This window comes from Coturnix japonica, chromosome 15 (genome assembly GCF_054131305.1).
Source record: "Coturnix japonica strain WE chromosome 15, WE-NBRP24, whole genome shotgun sequence".
NCBI classification, from domain to species: Eukaryota; Metazoa; Chordata; class Aves; order Galliformes; family Phasianidae; genus Coturnix; species Coturnix japonica.
Window position 1 is genome coordinate 2,581,652 of NC_140677.1, and position 21,392 is coordinate 2,603,043.

Genomic DNA, 21,392 nt, shown 5'->3' on the forward strand with positions numbered 1-21,392 from the left:
AGCCTTAGCAACACCTTCCCCTAGAGTCACAAAGGTTATTTGGGAATTCTGATTTATCCCCACTTCCCTCTATTATCACTTGACTCATTACTGAGTGGATCTTATGTGCATTTCTCCACTGTGAACGAGTGAGAACAATCAGTGTAAAAACAAATAGACAGTACCCAATTTTAGTTTGCACAAAGTAATGTAAAAATAAAATAGAAACACATACACAGCATTGAAATATGCATACATGATTCTTCTAATAATCTACTCAGGATACTGTTATAGCAAAAGTACGTATTTTTTAAGTATTCATTAAGTGTTCTATGCTTCTAAAGTTAATTCCATTGTAACAGAATGTGCCCTGCCAAGCCTCCTGAAAAATAGTTGGATTTTTACACTGTTTCCATAGAGGCCAAAGATGTAATATACAGTTTAAAAACCATTGGCTGAAACAGAAAATAGAGGTTGTAGAAATTTTTAGTTCTACTTCAGTGTCGAAGCAGAATCTACAATGAGTCAAGGGACAGCATTTGGCTGAACAAGCACACCACAGAAGGGCTGGCATTGGTTCTTCAAGATTATGAGTAAGATAAAAATAAGCTCAGAGTTACTAGGAATAACTCTACAATCTTATGCAGTTTTTATAAATCTCTTTTATGATATTTGCAATCGCTGTAGTCTTTCTGCTATGGCTTCTTTGCTTTTATTTGACTTTTGCAGTTCTTTTGTGGGGAGCTTTGACTTGAACTGAATTTGAAACTCTTTATCTTATTTTACTGCCTCAATCAAAGGCAGTATATATGCTTAAATATTGAAATATTGTTCTATAATTAATCCAAGCCATCCTTGGATTTCTTACTTTCTCATACAACTGATTGCTCTCTCTACAGATCTGGAGAAAAACCCAAAAACTTGGTTTCATACTTTTGTGAAGATATTAGTTTACATTACTCAGAATACTGAACCTGAGTTCAGAAAAAAACGTGATGCGTTAGAACCACTCGCCTGAACACAAGCAGGAAATGTCAAAACACTGCAGAAAACACCAGCTTGGTAAGCTTTGGCACCATCTCTCTTTCTCTGCAGTGTGGAGGAGAGCTAGTTCTATTAAATGGAATGACTTAATGGAACAAAAATATGAGATGGTGCTGGCATGTTCATGGCTAGCCTGTAACCAGATAAAAAAAGGTAAAACTCATTTCTTAAAGTAGCTGATAAGCTTTCGATCAACTGTAATAAAACAGCTTCAGTACACAAAATTATAAATCTAATTTGAAAAGTTGTGTTTACCACCGGTATCACAGAGAAAGAGCTGAAATAATGTACCTGATATTAGAAACAGTTTGATTGTACAGACTAAACCACAATAGATTATTAGGATGGCATTTAATAGGATATTTATCTAGATTTCCCAGCATATGCACCAAAAAAATTCAGAGATATTTCTCTATTTTTGTTTCATCAGTAATCACATCTATGTTTGCTGTTATTTCCAGGAGAGGCAATCAGTGCCTCTCACTTTTTTCTCTTTAGGCATGATTCAACCCTATGCGATTCTTGCATTGTGATGGGATTTTGAAATGAAGTTGCAAAAGGTCATTAATATATTTAATGAGTCTTTAAGATTGTAATACAGTACATAAAAAATAAGCTTTTTCTTTAAAGGAAAGGTTCTATTCAGAATATTTATTTATGCAAATAGTTCCTAAATAGCAAATTAGTTTGGGCTTAACTTTATTCCTATTGTAGTGGTTTTATGGTTATGAATCAAGGAAAAGTCTTGCTATAGTCCTTGCTGTTCTTTTCTATCACTCAGCAAAGGATATTATTAACATTTCATACTGTGCTTGATTTATCTAAAGTTGTTAGAACTTCAAATATATGGGCTCAATCCTTATCTGATAAAACTGATATTAGCTCTACTGAAATCAAAGAAATGTGCTGAAGACTTCCTGTTCCTTTCAAGTCCTGGTAAAAAAAACTCCCAAGTTGTTGTAGCAGCAGTGACGGTCTGATAACTTCTAATTGACCTAGATGGGGCAGGATCCGTCCCCAGATGTTGATCTGGCCTTACCAGAGCAATTGAGGCAAAGGAAAAAAAAATGAATTAACTAAAGGACAGCTAAAGAGCATGAGAAAGTGGAAGGGAAAATAGGAATATTGGATGCCTGATGAGAGGAGACTTCACAGCTCTCCCACCTAATGAAATCTACTGTTACTACTGATTGTGGATGCACAGAGTCTGTGGGTTGAATACACAGATTAATAACTTTTACATGTCACTGTGGAAGCTGCCTATATAATGGGATATGAAGTGGATGGATGACATGAAACAATAGATGACAGTGCTGAAAACTGCAAAAATGAATCTGTTGGGACCTGGATGAGGATTTCTTCTCATACGAAGAGAAGTAGCATGAGGAAAAGGTGATGAAGTATTTCTTTACTGTCACAATGCTTGGAATACATGAAGCACAAAAGCCAAGTTCATAATTAGTAGTGGTACTGTACAGAGGAAAACTTTTGTGAGCAATTAAAAGCTATAGAAGGAGTAATGTCTAACTATTTGGTAGGGGACACAGCTTTCTCTCACATGCTGGATGAATTAGTTCTTGTTTTTCACTTTCCTTTTCCCAGACTATTAGTTTACTCTTCTTTTCTGAAGAAAGCACTGTCCTTTTCCATATATCCAGCTTTTCCCCTTATTAGGCTCAGGTTTGTAAACCCTTGCTGCATCAAGCTACATTTTAAGCAATGAGTCCATATTTATTGAAAAAACAAACATTTCCTATGTAGCAAGGTTTTATTAAGTGAGTCTACAGAGTGTTGTAAGCTACATATCAGAGCTGTGCCTTGCTGCTTCTCTAGATAAACACTATAAATATATACATGAAATATTGGAATTAGGAATGGGCAAGTATGTTGCTCTTTTGCTTTCCTAGCATTTATAGATGTGCAGAAAGTTTTAGAAAATACAGATGCACAGCATCTCCATCTTCCCATTTTTCACAGCTATTCTGAGGATTCAGAAGTAATTTTGTAGGTTTTAAAATACTTTGGGGACAATTTTCACTGCTGGGCTTTATTTTCCTCTGTCAATTTTCTTAAGAGTAGACTAGCAAAAATATTTTCCTTTCATTTTCTTTAACCCAGTAGCTTTTAAATTTTCACCATTTTCTTCCTCTTCCCCTCAGATGTTCTTTTGAAGTAGGCTTCAAATTATTTGATGTCATGCCTATATAATTTTATATACACACATTCTCTTTTTGAAATAAAAGCAACAAATGTAAACTGAGGCAACAAATGTAAACTGAAAAAAGCAGCAAACCCAGCCCCAAAACCTGGATGCAGGGTCAAGATTTCCTACTACCACCAGGCTTGCCTTGATCATTTGCCTCGCATTGAAGTCTACTTCTGATTAAAAACATGGCTAAAAGATTTACAGAGAGATGGCACTTTTCCAAAGTTGACTTCACCTGTAGTTAGGGAGGGGATATCCTTTAGCTGTACAGTTCAGTAGGACTTCTGGATTCCCTGAGCCCATGGAATAAGTGATATCTGATGGCTCTTGAATGAAAATAGGACCATGTAGTGTTTCTTCCCCTGCAAAACAAAAACAATAATTTAAGATTAGACAACCTTAGCATGTCCTTACACATAAAAGTGTCCTTTGGTGTCTTTTCCTTTTGGTCAAAGGTTAAGGTCTACTATTAGATTCAGCAGAGAGAGAACCTCCAGACATTTTGCCATTAAGGAGGAAATATTTCAAGCCTGATTGATAATAAAATCACATATCCCAGGTGTTGGTGATTTATTAAGCAAGTGACAGTGAAATCCACCTTCTTTGCATGTCTTCTATGGAAATTATACTTTGATGTATTAAATCTTCCACATCTACCTCATACATATGGTTTAGATTGAGACTGGAAGAAGAAAAGGATGATGTTGTGACTCTCTGTGTTTGTAGCTTGTATCTCTCTGCTCAGCTGGTAAAGAGTGAGATCTTCTCCTTAGTCTTTCACCACTTCTGCTTTAACAGTACTTTCATATATTATATCTGCCTTTGTTTTAGTTTTATATATATATATATTCCTTACTTTTGAGCTGTTTTAGAAGAGCGGTAGCATAAAATAAAGTTGGATCATTTATCACGCATTTTCACTAGAACCTGTTCCTGTTGCTGACCCATAGAACCTAATTAGGGCTTGAAATCACAAAGGGACAACAGACGTGGGCTGCAGCAAGGCCTGTTTGTCTCAGCAGTTCCTGAAGAAAAACATGCACAGAGGTGAAGTGATTTGTGAGAGAACAAAGAAATGGTTCCTAATCTTTGAGTAAAGCTTAGCATCTGGATCATCCTTTATTTCTCAGATAAGTTTTCACAAATCCAAGAAACCCAGGAAGTCTGTAGTGCAGTTATGCAGGTATATTGGGAGAAACGTAAACCCAAAGACTGGTAGCTCTTCAGATGTGTTCTTGAAGCAATGTAAATGTTGGCAGTAGTCATGTCTGGTCTTATTCACCTATTTTATCTGTTTGTCACTAACAAGAGAAAGAACTTACAACATACTTCCTCACAGCTGCTGCTTCACCCCACCTTCTGGATTCACCACAAGCATGGTTTGCCAACTACAACCTTCTTTTCTATAGCCTTGTAGCCCCTAGAGGATTTTCTAAGCTGCTGCAAATAGCTCTTATTCAGCTGACACCAGCAGAGTTTCTCTGCATCCCTGAAGACAGGCAGCAGTCCTGATGCATTAACTCAGCTTGTGCCCCAGGCAGTTCTGCAAGCTTCACCCCAGCCAGGTCAGCTTGTCACCGGCACCACATCAGCCCAAGCACCTTCTTCAATGCCAGGAGTGACTGCACACAGTGCACATCAAAAATCAGATCCTCTGTATCAGCTTTCAGCTGTATACATATTCAAGTGCTTTTGTACTTTTCAACCACTCCAATGTATTTCCTCTAGATCTGAAAAAAAACCACCCAGATCAGCACTGTTGTCAGCTGTCATCATTTTCTGACACTCAGTGCTTTTCTGAGAGTCCTAATCCTGGAACTGCATGAATAATTTGACTCATCTGTTTTAAAATGTAATTTATTTATTTATTTTAATATTTATTTCATCTCTAGAATATTTTCAACTAAACTGAGAAGTTAACACTGATGTTTTTCAACTGATAAAATAGTTTTCTACTGATGGATGTGGTCAAACTTTTCTACTTTGCTGGATCTAAAAGAAAAAACCTCTTGCCAAAATATGGAATGATGATGAAAAAACCTTCCACACTTAAGCTTTTTTGACATCTTTAAGAATGACACCTTATAACCACAATGTTTTCTACATATCTTAATGTACATACCCACTTCTACACGTCTGATACCCAGTTTACCATGTGTATCCTTCAGAAACTCAGAAAACCAGCCCAGTTCTCACTATCCGTGAGAAATATCCTTCAAAAGAATTGGAGTAAAATTCAAAGTAGCAGTCAAGAAAGATTGATTTGTTTTATACCACAATAGCTGTTTGGCTGGGCACATCTCATTCTAAGACTATCTCATGTTATATAGGAAATAGCATGGGCATTCCAGAAAGAGAAAATACATCCTTTCTATTTAGGATATAAAGTCTGGCTAGTAAAATATCTGAGATGAGCGACTGGTTTGAAGGTACAATATTAAACTTGGCTGAATATTATATGTGATGTTATAAGCAACATAACAGACCATAAAATGCACTAAATCACATAAAAAGTATTAATTTCCATAACTTTCTCATGCCACTGAGCTTTGGAGGCTATACGTGAATTTAATGTAGGCTCCAAATATTTTCTGACTTATCTGTAACTACTGGACATTTGAAGCAAACCCAATTAAAGAAGCTTTAACTCAAGTATATTCAAGGCACCATATTACCTTTCTATCTACAGGTTCTTCAGAAAGATTATATGTCTCCCAGTATGTATTCAAGAGCCCAAATCCTTTTTTTCTCTGTTCTGCAATTTCCCAATGAAACGGTTATAAAGCAAACCAGAATTTCTTCAGTTTCTCATGAACTCTTTTTGTTTGTTTGTTTTTGCAGATTTCTCAACATCTTAATTCTTCTATGTCCTTTAAGAGTCTTTAATACGACACAAGGTTGAATGAGGAACAGTGTTTTACACATACCCTAACAGACAGCTCCTTTGTGGTAGACACGCTTCAGCATCTGTCACAGAAAGATCGTCTATTTTAGTGAAGGTGGCTTCATGCTATTATTTTGTTTTCTTTTTAATATCCTTTTCTTGGTGCCTAATCCGTAACAGAGAATACCACCAAGTCCGTGAGAAATGATGTGCACTTTCAGAGCCGATGGCGTACTTTAAGTCCATCTCTTATTTATATGAAAGGTCAGATCGGTCATATCTAATTTCCTGATGCATCCTTTTGCATTTGGTGTAGAGAATGGCCATATATTTCCCCTCTATTCTCCAAATTCACTGCAAGCCTCCATGATCTTCTTCAAAGATACGCATGACAAACTCTGTAGTACTGTTTGCTTGGAGCCAGGCAGTAGGCTTGGAGGGGTCGTGCTGCTGCCTACGCAGATATATTAGTGTATACTTATTGAAGATCATAAGAAAAAAGAGGCCAGAATAACAGTAAAACTTGTACTCTAAAAAGCTTCTAAATGCAAAACTGCCATAATTCACATAAGCAAACCAGATAAGGAGAAATTTATCCAGGCTATTAAGTTCCAGGAAGGCTGTAAATTCCAGGGGTAGTGAGTTTCTAATGAATCTTTCTTAATGTGCCTTAGATAGAGCCTCATATCTGATCCAAAACATTAATATGACTTTATGGGCCAAGGCTGACACCTGATTAAGAGGCCTCTTTTAAATCAGCTTGATAGTAAAACACCTGTCAGTTCTAGTATAAAGGACAGGACATGTGAGTTAGAGACTTCCTTGTAATGACAGCATAAGTAGAGAAAACTAAGAAAAATCAAAATGACTTCAAAATCTGTCTAATTTTCTTCAAAACTTAAGACATCAGTAAGTTTTAATTGGAAGAGGGGGGAATTTATAGAGCTCATAGGTCTTTAAATATGATTGAGTCTTTCCTGGCAAATAACACTGGGGCTTTTGATTGAATCTTGACAGCAGCTGAATGGAATGATTATTTTTGTCATCCAGAGCTTGGATCGGTAGTTCAAAGACTTTAAGGAGGATGACTGATGCAAAATGAGAGGTAATGGGTGAGATGTTGTTTGTTAACAGGGAAGTGTGAACTTAAGTAATGCACATCGGTGCAAGGAATCATGTTAGCACTGAAAGAGAAGATGGGAAAAGAAGTAAGAAGCCAAAAATGTCCATGGAAGCACTCCTAGAAAAAGAAAAATGCTTGTCAATATTACTGGTAATGGGAAGCAGGCTACTCTCCTTTCCTTCTCATTCAGTTCTTAATCAGAGAGTGAAGCAGGAGACTTATATACAGAGAAACGAGATTAGAAGAGATGTTACAGGTTTGAGCAGGCAGAAGCAACCTAAAACCTGTAGGATTTTCCCAAAGGGCCTTCAACTTTCATGTGTTTTCTCCTTTCAGACACTGATGTACAGAGCTCTAGAGACACCGGGTTCCTTTCAAGTTGCAGCTTCTATCAAAAAAGTCAAACTGGGAGTAGTGGTGAAATTCCACATTGTCTCTGTTATCAGACACCCAAACCAGAAAGACACTTAACTGTCTGTGATGTGGGGAGAAAGGTGGGCGTCAGGGCGGCACGCGGGGTGAAGTCCTGGCCCTGCTGAAGTCTGAAAAACTCAGTAATGAATTGAAGCTCGGTGCTCGAGCTCAGGTTTTCTTTATGAAGCCATCTATAAAATGACAGTCAATGGTGCAAGGTATCCCTTTAATCTGGGATACAGGCTCTGTGGGCCAGCAGTGCCCCTTCTTCGCAGACAAATAGCGAGTTTAAGCAGGTGAAAGGAGCCGTGCAGCTCCTCCAGCCCTGACAAATGGCACATAAACATTAAATATCTTCAGATCAGCAATCCTATATTCCCTAAACTTTATTCTTTGAAAAATATTCACTGAGTCCATCCTCAGGTTATATTCCAGCTCCGCATTCTCCTTAGGTACTTGAGTGCGAAAACAAGCAATAAGTGTGTAAAAATGACATTAATTACTAACAGCCAGCTGACAGATTTGCCATAACCTTACATACAAAATGAGATTTTAATATACCACAGCCAATAATCAATTACTACTCAAATCTGACTATAGTCTTGAATTATGAGCCATGTCCACACACACCGACAAAAGTTTCTGTCCAAACCCAAAGCTTCAATGTCTTTTTACAGTTTTATTATGACTACGTTTATTGCTTTAACTTTTAAGCACTTTTAAAAATATAATTGGGTATCAGTGAATTTACTTTCCACCTGCATTTTGGTCTAATAGACGCATACCTTCTAATTCCAAAATAATTAATGATAGATTTCTAATTGCCAAATTTGGTGTCTCCTATACTATCCTACTGAGTACTGCAGTCAAACCTAACCCCACATCCACACGATGTTAACTGCATTCAATTCATATGCAAAATGTTCCCCAAATACTCTTTTCCATAAGTTTAAGCTACAGTGTTGTACAATAGTAATAGTAATAGTAATAGTAATAGTAATAGTAATAGTAATAGTAATAGTAATAGGTGAACGGTTGGACTGGATGATCTTTTTGGTCTTTTCCAACCTTGGTGATTCTATGATTCTATGATTCTAATTGCTCATAACTGATGCACTCTGCACCATTCGGTGCTTGGCTGATTTTCACTCTGGGCTAAAGATGAACAGAGAGTTATGAAAAATGTACCGTACAGATATGTGTAAAAACACTGTGCTCCAAATGGTTATAGGGAATATAAATACCACAACGTATGAACTATATTAATAACTTAATATTTAATTAAAAATAAAAAGCAGGTAAGGAACAATGTTGGAATTCTAACCGTGCACGGCTTCGTGGCCCTTATGGTAAGATTTTCTGAAGGCTTTTGTGCTACCGTGCAAGATGTAGACAAGATAAAGGAAGCCTTTTCATTTGTGCAGGTGATTTGTTTTATGTCATGAACTTGGCCATGTCCTTCAGATACAGAACTATTGTGGAACAGACATCTAATTACAGAGACAAATATCCACAATGAAGTTAGAGGGATGTGTCTTTATGATGTATAGTAATCTTGACGTGCACTCTTCTCAATGAAATTTCATTAGTTTTGTGTTACCAGGCAAGATGAATAAATAATAACGAACCTTTTCCAATCTACTGCACAAGCACTTTGTTCAGTGTAATTTCGGTTATAAGTGAGACATAGATTCAATGAGAGATACTGTTTGCTGCATTGTACTGCTGTGATATTCATTTGGCACTGTTGCCAAAGTGACTGAAGGTTTAATTCAATAATTTACAATACAGGAAAAGATAACAGCTATATCGTGTAATATCTTGCCAGTTAAACAAATCCAACACTTCGTTTTTCTGAAACTATTATTATTGGGGGGGGGGGGGGAGGAGGGTGGTGGTGTAAAATTTAACTATGATTTACTGTCTTAAGTGGATTTGACTCATTAAGCTCAGATAATTTTTACCACTGCTAGTGTTGGCCAACTCCACTTTTTTTTTAGTGATGACTCCAAAGCTCCATTGCTCCTATTGTCAGATGTGCAGTCTAAACTGTAAGAGACAGAATCACTAGCTTAAAAGAGTACATAACAACTCAGCAAGCTACAGAGTTCTTACGATCAACATGAAATACAAACAAAAAACCCCAACTGCTTTGTGAAAAACTTCTTCCAAACTTTACGCTCAGAGTCATTTCAGTCTTTTCATTAAGCATCTTGCCTTGCATCCCTAGTTCCCATCCAGTGACTCCAGAGACAGAGACAAAAAGGAACTGCTCCCCCCATCTCCTTCCTGCAGCTCCTGAGCATGTGCTGGGGAAGGAACAGCCCTGTCTCTCTTTCCTCCTTTTCCTATGTTAGAATAAACTGTATGTGCAGTTTCAAGGTCTCGGAATGAAATGCTTTATTACTCTGCTCCCCGCCCTCTCCACGTTCTTGGCTGAAGTATCTGAGACAACCAACTCTTTAAACCTTCAAGATCATTTACACAAATCTTCCCTGGCACCTTTTTTCTTTCCCACCCTATGGCAGAAAGACTTGAGTAATCTGTTGGGAAAAAAACAAATCAAATACAGCTGCATTTATAAGAATAAGTCTTTTATTTTTTTCCTTTCCCCCAGTGTGACTGTAATTTCAGCATAGAAAACACTCAGCAGCCTGATGGGTGCTAAGTTTGGCTACCGGTTTTATGGCTGGCAATAGATATAGTTTCATGCCCCATCAAGCTTTTTCTTTTCCTATTTAGAGAATCAACTTATGAGCCAAAGCGCTCTGAAGTCAGTGAGAGCCTTTCATGAGCTTCAGCAGGCACTGAATCAATCCCTAATGAACAGTGTAGTTGCAATGGAAGCTCCAGTCTTGTGTGTGAAAACACTGTGCTATGTAACTTACATTTAGTCTACACTTAAATGCTTACATGCATAGTACACATAGATTTTTACAAGCAAAAAAAGATATGCATATCGTAAGGAAAGAGGGAAGACATCTGAAAAGAACTATCTTTGCCCTTCAATTCATATAAGCTTTGTTATGTGTAGTAAATGATGGTGTTCAAAAACAGTACCAGTTCTGTGTGTAAGAGCTATTGGGTATCGATGACAGCTGTGTTATTTTCACGCAGATACTTAGCAGCAAAAATCCAGCCACATTAGAATGAAAAAGAAATGATGAAAAGGGCGAGTTTGCAAGTAGCCTGAATGTATTAAAGCAAACAACAATTCCTCTTTTGTTTCCAGAGGGCATGCTTTGTAATTCTCATTTATGTTCAATAAGAAACATGTCGTAATGTGAAGCAGTGTTTTGTTTTTTGCAGTATTATGACTCCCAGACCTTGTACAAAGCTAGATACAATCACCATTATAGGGGACCTAAATTGGAGGTGGATGTTTAAGCTGTGTGTACACGTTATTTAAATTCTGCTTATTTACTTTAAATAACTGGAACTAAAAGGCTGTTTCAATGATGTTAGCTTTTCCCACCAAGGCTTAAATAGCAGGTATGAATGAGGCAGGAACTAGCCATAAGAACTTGATGCCAGAAACAATTCTGTATGCAGATGGGAAGGTTCATATTCTGGAATAATATTTAAAAAATAATAAAGATCGTGAAGAGAATAAAAGAAAGTCACGTGGAGAGAATTTATCCTCCTAGCACAAATTATCACCATGGCAAAACTCTTCAGAACATAGGAGAAAGGAATCCCAGACTGCTACTCCTCGTTTCCCAATGATTGATAGTTGGTGAATAAAATCTTGGGAAAAAATCATCTTAACCAATCAAGGTAGTGTCAAGCCAGACAAGATTAAAGGGGTTTTTTATTTTCTAGCATGTAATTGAAGGGGAATACAAGAGGTGTTTATAACATTACTAAACCAAAGGAAGATCCTTATTTTAATTAGATTTATCAAGTAAGGTATTACCTCACATATGTTGTGAGGACTGTTTTTCATAATCTTGCTGTCACAGAATTGAAACTACTTTAGTAGACGGAAACTAAACATAGAACTTAAAATTAAACTAGATATCAGGTCGTTTTCATTTCAGTACTGATAACTGGCTGGTCAAAACACTCAGGGTTCAAGCAGAACCATCTCCATGTTGCTCCTAGCTCCTTTCATTGCCATGCAGATTGAGAAAAGCTGCAGGCTGTGCAGGGCAAGGGCATGGCATGCTCCTCTGCTCTATGTCCACAGACCCAAATAAAACCATTCCCCTTCTGTGCTCCTTTGTATGTAGTGCGAAAGTAATACAGTATTCCAGCTATAAAGCGTCTCTCTCTTTTTTGCGTGTCTGCTTTTTTCTGGCTGCTATGCAATAGGTTGGATGCACCTTTGATATGAACCTGCAGATCTGGTTCATCCCTAGGCCGCTTATATTTAATTATTCTTATTTTGGCATTCTAGGAAAAACAGAGAAATAAAAATCCTGAGTATCATAAACAGCAGAAGGAAAATGGTGATGTAAAAAGCTTCTATCTCAGAAAAGAAATGGATGGGATTTCATGGGACGTAGCTCCACCATCAGACATTCAGTGCATTCTGAAAACCAGCTGATAACAGGAAGGTGCAATATTTCCCCACAAAAGGATTTCATAACCCATCTATTGTGGAAAAGATTGGGCAACCTAGAAAAAAAAGATTGTACTGTGTATTTTGCTATTGTGTCAAGCACTGAAAGCTTTCAGGCACTTTCACAATGAATAGGATACACAGAGATAAATGAAACTGAACTCTGTTAAATATCATCAATGAAGATTTGCTTTATTACTGGCAATTAAACAGAAAAAGTCAAAACACAAGCTATCATTATCACTCATTGATTAAAAACTGGTTAGAACATTGCATTCCAAACTAACCTACTGCTTTGCTCGTTATGCATTTCAGCATGAGCAACAGCACAATATTTCAGAAATAATTAGGAACACAGCATAAGTGATCAGTGCTAATGTTCCTGAATAAAATTGCCAAGGCAAATGATTATAGATCAGCCAAAAGACGCTATTTGAGGCCATCATCTTCTGTGACTATTTAGTATCTTCATGATGATCTTTCTCTGAGCAAATACAAATGAACTTAAAGCCATCTCAGTAACGGCATCCTAAAATTTAGTGGCAGGAACAAACATAACTTTTTAAATGCTCGTGTTTGGGAAAGCTGGTGCTAGCAATTGAATTCTTGGACAATTTTTGCCCTTAGTCTCTGTTTCAAAGAGGCTAATATCAACATTTTTGACATGCGGCAAGCCAAGGATGTCTCACTGTCAAATTACTGTTCTTTTCCATTCAAGAAAAAAAAATATGACCTTTCTCTAATCTATTCTCAACAAAATGACAGCACAAATAGCAAAACAAAACACAACGGAATGGAGAAAATATACACGGACTGATAGGGCTGCAATGAAACTGTGGAGCAGAGATGGGAAGGGAAGGGCTCAGGAGGAATCCAGCCAGCCACTGCTGGGTCATGGGCCAGGAGCACGAAGGGGAAACAGAGCTGGTGATGTTGGCAGGCTGAAAAACCTGGGGAAAAGTGGTCACTTTCCCCTCCTGACAGCTTCATTTCAGTGCTATGCTCTTAAAAACAGGAGCCCAACTGGCTTTCCTGGGTGTCTCTGTTCATTTTTCCAGCTGCACTCACTCCAAGAGCAAGCCAGCGGAGCGTGGGATGCTATGCCACTTGGGGAAAGTTTGTAAGATATGTCCTCTGTGTCTCTGGTGCATGTTTCCAGGGGGAAACCAGAACCAGAAACACTTTTCTACAAAAGAATGCAACTATATCTATACTTCTATCTACTTGATTTCCATTTTCATTTTAGTAGGTTGGCACCTCTTTATCTTTGTTCTTGCTTCATTTGATCTTGAACTTAAATACTTGTTGTAATACGACAATTTTAAGAAACAGAAATTAATATTTCTATTTTATCCAGATCTTGAAAGCTGTAGTTTCAATTTAAGACTTCTGTTACCATCAACACTATTTTGCAAAGCCAAATTTTCTCCTGCTGTGAGTTGCACTGATCCCGTTGCAATTAATGCCTATGGCACACTCTGATTGCTGGGCTTGCCCTTACTTTCATTTAAACTTCCTATTTTCCTTTGTCTTTTAAGAAGCTCATAAAAACTAATGTAAGCCCAATGCCTTCTTCCTGCCTGAAAATATTCCAAAAAGGTCAGAACATAGCGGGAAGAAGCCAGGCTTAGGGCCTCCTTATACTTAACACAGTCCATTGAGACCTGCACAGTTTTGTACAATGTCACTGCCCAGGCTGGAAGCAGAAATAAAGTCAGGGTAGTATGCATTCTGTTGGGAAACTCAGTCAAGGGATGATAATGAAATGCAGGCTAAACATTTCAGATGTATTCCTTTGCTGTAATTTTTCTCTAATCCAAAAATCACAAAAATGCTGTAATTCTGCACAAATCATGTGGACTTGGATTGCCTATTTTTCCTAGCTACAGTAGGAACTGATAACAGGCTGCTAAATTACTGCTTAATAAACCACTAAATGAGTGCCATCTAAGATAACGGGGCATTAAATGACAACTATTCAGGGAAAAAGTAGATGCGCAGAAAGAACTGCAGAAGGACTCTCTGCATAGACAGAAATTAGATTAGTCATTTCATCTCTGCCAGTGGTGGAATTCAAACTGAAGCAGAGATGAAAAGAGGGGAAAGTAGTTTGATTTGTAATGAGCCAAAGGAAGGAGTGCACTCAGCACAGGGGTTGTCCCTCCTCACCCCCAACTCATGTGGGGTGGAGAGGTTTCCATTACAGGGATTATATGAGCGTTAACACGCAGTGAAAAAGCCAAGCATAATGCAGGGGCACTAAAACAGAATTAAGTAACATAAAACTAAAACATTATCAAACAAAACATAAGAAGAAAAAGAGCAGGTGGAGGATTCCAGTCTGCAATGACAGAACTGAGTTCAGGTTCTTGATCTCCCAAATTCTGTGGGTTTGGCATTGGAATACCTGTCTGCAATGCAAGGGTAAGGCACTGCAAATGTGTGTGAGGGGTTGCTGTGCTGTAGCCCATCTATCACAGCCTGGTGTCATCCATCTGCAAGCACGTTTGTCCCAGAAGGCTGAGAATGTATTTGTTTGACATGTAGTTGCTGGAAAATTGCATGATCCTGACTGATGTTTAATGTGTCTGTAGTGTGATATCACCTGTGGAGTTATGACAAAATGTCTGAAAGCCATATTTCTGAGGAGTGATATAATCAACAACAGATAAAAGTCTAATTTAGGCAGGTTTAGAGTGCAGAGTTTTAAAGGAAAAAAAATGGAGTGCTTTGTTTCCTTGCTATTTGCAGCCAATTGAATTTACAGTGCGCCTTATTTAAAAGAGTTTATTTCTTGCTTGGTAGTATTTTCACGTCTCTATTATCTTGGAAACTGCACGGACGTTTTAGTTAAATGTCAGTGTGTTATAAAATATTGTTGGTTTATTATTTTGGCCTGCAAAATTGATATCCAAGTTTGGGCTGCCAGAAGTGCTCTTTTCGCATCCTTTCCCCATAAAATAGCTATGTATCTGTTTTGTATGCATCAGACTGCAACATGAAATCTTAGCTCAGGTTAAGTTTTCTTAAATTACTTGTGAATTTTCAGCTCTTCTAAGGGACAAAATGGGAACTGGGCTGGATACTGTCCCCAGTGCTTCAGTCTTTTATACAGACGTTATTGAAAGCACTGGCAGCTGATGCAATTTTACACTGCGTTTACTATCTGAAGGTCCACTTTGACTGAGGAAACGCTGTTTTGATGCTGTCATGTGGCTGACCAAGAGCGGAGCATTATCCTTTGTTTCTTACCTACTTTAGCCACTGTACTGCTTCTGAACTGAGAAGAGCAAATATCACTACAAAACACCCACGGAGGTTTAGTGAGGATAAGCCCTTCAATACTGGGGAATTTTGTCATTGAAAGTCTTGGAAATACATATGGAAACAAAAATGAACTTGCCATCCATACAGACTTCATGTGGCTTTGGATTTTATGAGGAGTATATATATTTTATTTCTTTCAAAAGCAAATATCCAGGAGTAATAGTAAGACCCGGCTTTTTGTTTGCTCTCTGTACTTTGAGACATTTTTTTTAATAACATGGAGGTGTTCCTATTCCCCAGCTCTCATGGTGTATTGTCAGCATTATGACGTTGTTCTTTAACTGCCTATCGGCTTCATTATCAGTTCAACATAATATAATGGAGATATACTTTTTTTAAGGCAAATTTGAGGAGGACATGTGCGCCACCATTTTAATAGCAGCACTACACAGGATTTGCTATACCATCAGCTTATGTTTAATAGAGGCTGGGGGTTAATTTAGTGAAAAAAATAAGTATACACTAATTAGAAGACGACAACAAATAGCTGATAAGGTCACTCGTCAGGCAAATATGAATTCAATATCTACTGCAAAATGAATTTATTTACCTGCCATGGAGCAAACTATTAGGGTTTTTTTTGGAAGACTACAAATGTTTACAAGAAAGACACTGAGAAAACTCCTTTATTTCTACTGCATCCCATATGAAATAGAATAAATCTAATTAGAAACAGCAGTTGGAGGTATAATGTTATATTCTGATCTAAGCTACATTATTGCCAGTGATTTCAATAGCATTAGACTAATATGAGTGAAATATAAATCTGATTAATGCTCATCAAGACGTTAGTGGAGATTAAACCCTGGATTTTTTTCACACTGCCTGTTCCAGCATACATTTTTTATATATACTGTAGGAAAAGTAATCAATCATCACCAACTATTAGGCATAAGTGTATGAAGTGAGACAATAAGGGAGGATGAAGAAATTGTGTTCCATAAATCACTGCTCTGTTGGTGGGAAGGCCATCTAAGCACGAGTCAAAGTTTGGATGGATTTTACTCTAAACTACAAAGCCATTTTAAGGTTGAGTTCAGGGCACAGTCTATTAGATGGAGACAAAGCTGCAGTTTGGGAGGAATGGCAGCCAGAATGTCTGCGGGGGCCATAAAGGAACAGAAACAAATGTCTGTCCAAAAGCACACAGCAATCCAGCAAAAGCTCATTCTGATGGAAGGGGTTTGTTCTCTGAATTTATAACATGCTCCTATTTTTGGAGATGATTCTCCCAATTGATAATGAGCTTTGCATCAGCTAGTTTTTAAGGAGATCAAGTTGCAAACAGTGTATCTATCAGTGTCAGGGTGGTACTGCCAGCAGGTGAGATGGGACAGCCCAGCCTGCCTCTGCCTGTAGCTACAGCACTGCTGTAGCTGAAATACCACTCAACTGAAGAAGACGCAGAAATCAGATTTCATCTAACAATGGCACTGGGGTGCACACTAACACATGTGAGTGCCTGCAGAACAGCTCTGGCACACTGGTTCCAGTAGGACTCTCTGCTGTCTTTGTGGCCCCAAACAGAATGAATTCAGAAGGAACCAGACGCAGTTGAACAGTGGCTTTGATTTTCGAGGATCAGTGTGAAATGCTTGTAATGCACAGATAATGCCAGATGTCCTACCATAGAAAGGGAGTCACACTCATTTTAGACGTACATCAATAAATCCTGTAGCTATTAATAAATTTTCCCTACTGGCTCAAGAACACCATCTGTGTCTTCTGCTTGGGAACAGCAGTGATGCTGCCTGTTCCTAAGAACACAGTCTGATGGATGTCATCTTATATACATATTGTGAAGACATCCCCAAGCCATGGTGACTTTCCTTGCTGATATCTTCAATAGTTGGATTACTTCAGTAATCTTTCATTTTTCCCTCTAAGCCCTCCTTCTTCTTTTGTGCCCAGTTTGGAACGGCCAAGTGCAATTATTCTACTTCTAAGGCCTTCCGGGACTACAGTGAAAGGTGCATTTGTCACTACAAAAATATCTTTGTCCATGAGAACTTTTCATTCCTACTGACAGCAGCTCACACCATGGCAAAGCTCACAGGATCCTTGATTAAAAGACCTGACTTACGTAAGAAGAAATGAATGACTTTCAGGCAATTATAGTGGGTTGAAAAGCAGGAGCATGGTGTTTGGAGCTAAACAATTTCACAGATAGCACCTTAATTAGCAGCAAAAGAGATTTAGCAGATTAATATTATAATACTGATTCAATTGCTACAAATTATTAATAACAATGGCACAGAATAACCAATATCCAGTAACAACGAGATGCAATATCTGTCAGAGGAAAACTTATTGCCCCTTTAATAATGAGAACATAATTAGAGTAGAACAATAAAGCATATATTAATATTGAACAAAGGACAAAATACCGTGGTATTACACTATACAGGAGAAAAAGAATCCTATTGCCAAAATCCCAAATGAATCTAAAAATCAAGCATATAAAAGCAAAGGTATAGAGATTAGTATTAACATCCATAGATTCACCTCCTGCAGCACAGCTGACATGACTTCAGTTTCCTCTTTGAGCCACCCTACTGGGACAAGGATTGTCACATAAAGTGACCTTACACAGACCCCAGGAAGCAGAAGTGGGGGCTGCTGGTCTCCTGTTGGTCTCATGCCCACTTCCATATTCAGAAATTGGTCTCTTTTTCCCACTGCAGAAGAAGTCAGAGAGCCTTGTCTACGGATGCTAATGATGTTAACTATATTGTTAACACAGACCCTGAATAGTGTGCTTTTTTTACACTATTCCTGAAACCGTGAATGCCATGAGAGTGAAAAGCTGCCTTTCGTTTTGATTGATTGAGGGTTTTTCGTTTGTTTTAAAAAGTTTCCGCCTATCGTATGTGATGAGAGAACATGGAAAAGGGGAGTTCTGGAGGATGAAAAACAAAGATAAGGTAAATGAAAAGAATCTGTGCGCGTTATTAGTTTAAGGTTCAGGACTATAATCTAGTCTCATGTAAAATACATATGTGGCTTGAGATTTTGATTGTGTTTTGCATTAATAGAACCAAAACTAGAAAAAAATACAGGATCTGGAATATAATAAGACCACTGAGAGGACTGCATTATAGATAGTACGGAAGTAATAGCTTCAGTCAACAATGGTTCATCTCTTTCTCAGCTATTTTCATTCATCCAGCCCTTACACATGGCCCTGCTAGACTAATCCATCCATATTTCTCCCAAATTACAGATCAGTGTGTGTCTCAGAGTTGGCTTCCCATGCATACACAGCAAGCAATTTTAGTGGTAATCACATGAGTTTCTCATCCAGATAGTTATGAAAAAAATGCCACATGCCCTAGGAGGTTTATGTGGGTAACACAGGCATGAGAACCAGAGCCTAGATAAAACTGTATTATCTGAAATGACTGCAGATTCAAACTCTGTGACAATCCCATTTGCTGCCTCAGACAAGTACCAATAATAATAATAGTTAAAAAAAAGAAAAAATGAATTTGTTTATGCAAATCGCAGAATCACAGAACCGTAGGGGTTGGAAGGGACCTCCAGAGATCATCAAGTCCAACCCCCCCTATCAAAGCAGGTTCCCTACACCAGGTTGCACAGCTTGGTGTCCAAGCTGCCAGAGATTGGAGGAGAAAATGAAATAGGCTTTTGAAAAGCCCAGTTACAATGATTGTAAGAGCAAGCTTTGCCCAGGAATGCCAAGCAGGTAGGAATGCAGTGAATTCCAAGGTGTTTTCAGTGTTAATTTCTGCTCAACAAGAAACACACACACATAAACAGCAATCAATAGTCACTAAATGAAAAAGAAGTAGCAAATCAATAACTAGAGACATTTTATTTCCAAGCTTCTGCAAACAATGAAAGGGATGATCAGCCTGTGATTATGTGGAAGTAGCTGATATGGTTACAGCTCTTAAAAGCTGGTGAGCAAGGCTTCACCCATGTCAGCGTGAGCAGATCTGCTGGATGGGAATATTAAGACACATGGAAATTAGATCTGGGTTTCCATTTCTAAGTAAAGCCAATTGAGTAATGCTTTGCACTTCCAAGGTCTGTTTTCTGAAAGTTGAATAAATCCTTCCCATATTTACTATTCATTTGGTGCACTTTTCTACTAGCAGAAAGTTACAGAATACAACTGGGTTTCATTTCATTTCATAAAGAACATCTGCTCTTTATTAAACCTAACCTTCCACACGCCAATTGGAACTCATTCCAGTTGAGGAATGGTTTTCAATGAAAGAAAGTATTTGATTATTATACCTGTGATTTGATTAGTATATATCAGAGAAAGATGCCACCATCTCAACTATGAAATGGGGAATCTCAATATCCAGCAGTGGGGCTTTAGCAGAACATTCCTGCTCAAATAATGAACCTTGGCAAAAGAATGTCTTAAAAATTAGCTTAATGGTGAGACTGTTACAGAAGTAAGAGGACAGTGACCCACTGCCTGCTCCTCCTAAAGGTCTCTAGCTTTGAACAAATGAATAACCCTGGTGCCAGGAAGAAGTCCTGGGCAATGTGGGAGAATACAACACATCCACAGTTGCAGTTGGTTTTGCACTAATCTGAACTGTTATGGAGTTTCAGAAGTAAAATTCACACCTTCACCTTTAAAATAGACAGTAAGATTTATATTAAATGTATGAACTACATCCAAATGCTCTTGAAAACAGCGATGTATCTGACTATGAAACTGATATATTATCATGCCATTTTAAGGTGGCGCTTTGTTTTTTTTTCCAGTTAAATTTTCTACTGCTGGTCAAGAAAGTGCTCAAAATATTTTAAGTGCTTAATTACCTGCTAACTTCTTGGCAGTGAAAAAAAAAAGAAGTATTTCTAAAGTACCAGTTAATGAGCCTTTCATACGAAGAGATTAAAATGACTTGGTATAAAACAGAAAGAAAACATGTAAAATTTGCAATATAGCAAAATAACATTTCTTTTTAATGTAAAGTAACTAATTGAGGAGATTAGGAAGCAGTAATTATTTAAACCCCTATAAAAATCTGTAAGTCCTTTCAGCCTAAAGGAAAAACTTCTGTACTGGAGCCACACACAGAAAACATAAACCTCCAGTAATGACTTCCATGAATTCTAGCATGCTCCACTTAACTTCAGGAACTGTAAATAACATCTTTCTGACAGCTAAATCAATGCAACCTAAAATTTGAAAGTGTATTGACCCTCCCTCAAAGAAGCATCTGAGTTCTAACCTCTTTTTCACCATACGCCTGTGCACTCGAGGGAATTCAAAAAAGACATTTTTTCTTGGAGAGGAAATGTAATAAGGAAGGTGCTTCTATAATGTGAATCTAGCCGATGTTATGTAACATTAGATGATATCATTCCTTGTATCCATCAAGTCAGTTTGATGCAATACGGTGTACGCAGGAAGCTCCATGGTGATGCACTTCATTGTCCACTCAGAAAGGCTGCCTGCGATGCGGGCTTCTGTTGTTTTTTTTTTACTGCAAAGATATGAAAACTCTTAAGATCTTTAATCATAATGGGTGAGGCTTTCAGAAATTCTCAGCCTTACTCTGATACTTTGCTTTTCAAAACAAATTTCCAATGCAAAACTACGTTAGTGTAAAAATAGCAGAGCTCGCTCCTCAGCTCTGCTAATGTTGGTTTTCACTTCTTTACTGATGATACCATCACTGCGGCATCATCATTCCTTTCTATGTGTGCTTTGTTATCATGGCAGCTGAAACCACACACTGTTGTGAATATCCCTCTCTTGGAATTGAGAGCAATGAAGGAAATAACTCCACAGTGCATCATAACATCCTCCTGCTCCTGTAGCCAGTAAGTGGTAGAGCCAGAAATTGCTCATGGGCTT

At 37.9% G+C, this 21,392-nt stretch overlaps 1 protein-coding gene across 6 annotated transcripts in view; it reads right to left on the reverse strand.

Moving 5' to 3' along the window:
- Window positions 1-21,392, reverse strand: part of CNTN6 (contactin 6) — a 127,374-nt gene that overhangs the window by 76,142 nt on the left and 29,840 nt on the right. For all 6 annotated transcript variants that reach the window (XM_015875353.3, XM_085516145.1, XM_015875354.3 and 3 more), the window contains exon 3: window positions 3,465-3,591. In XM_015875353.3, coding sequence (XP_015730839.2) covers window positions 3,465-3,591 — 127 coding nt within the window. The remainder of the gene's footprint in view (window positions 1-3,464; window positions 3,592-21,392) is intronic.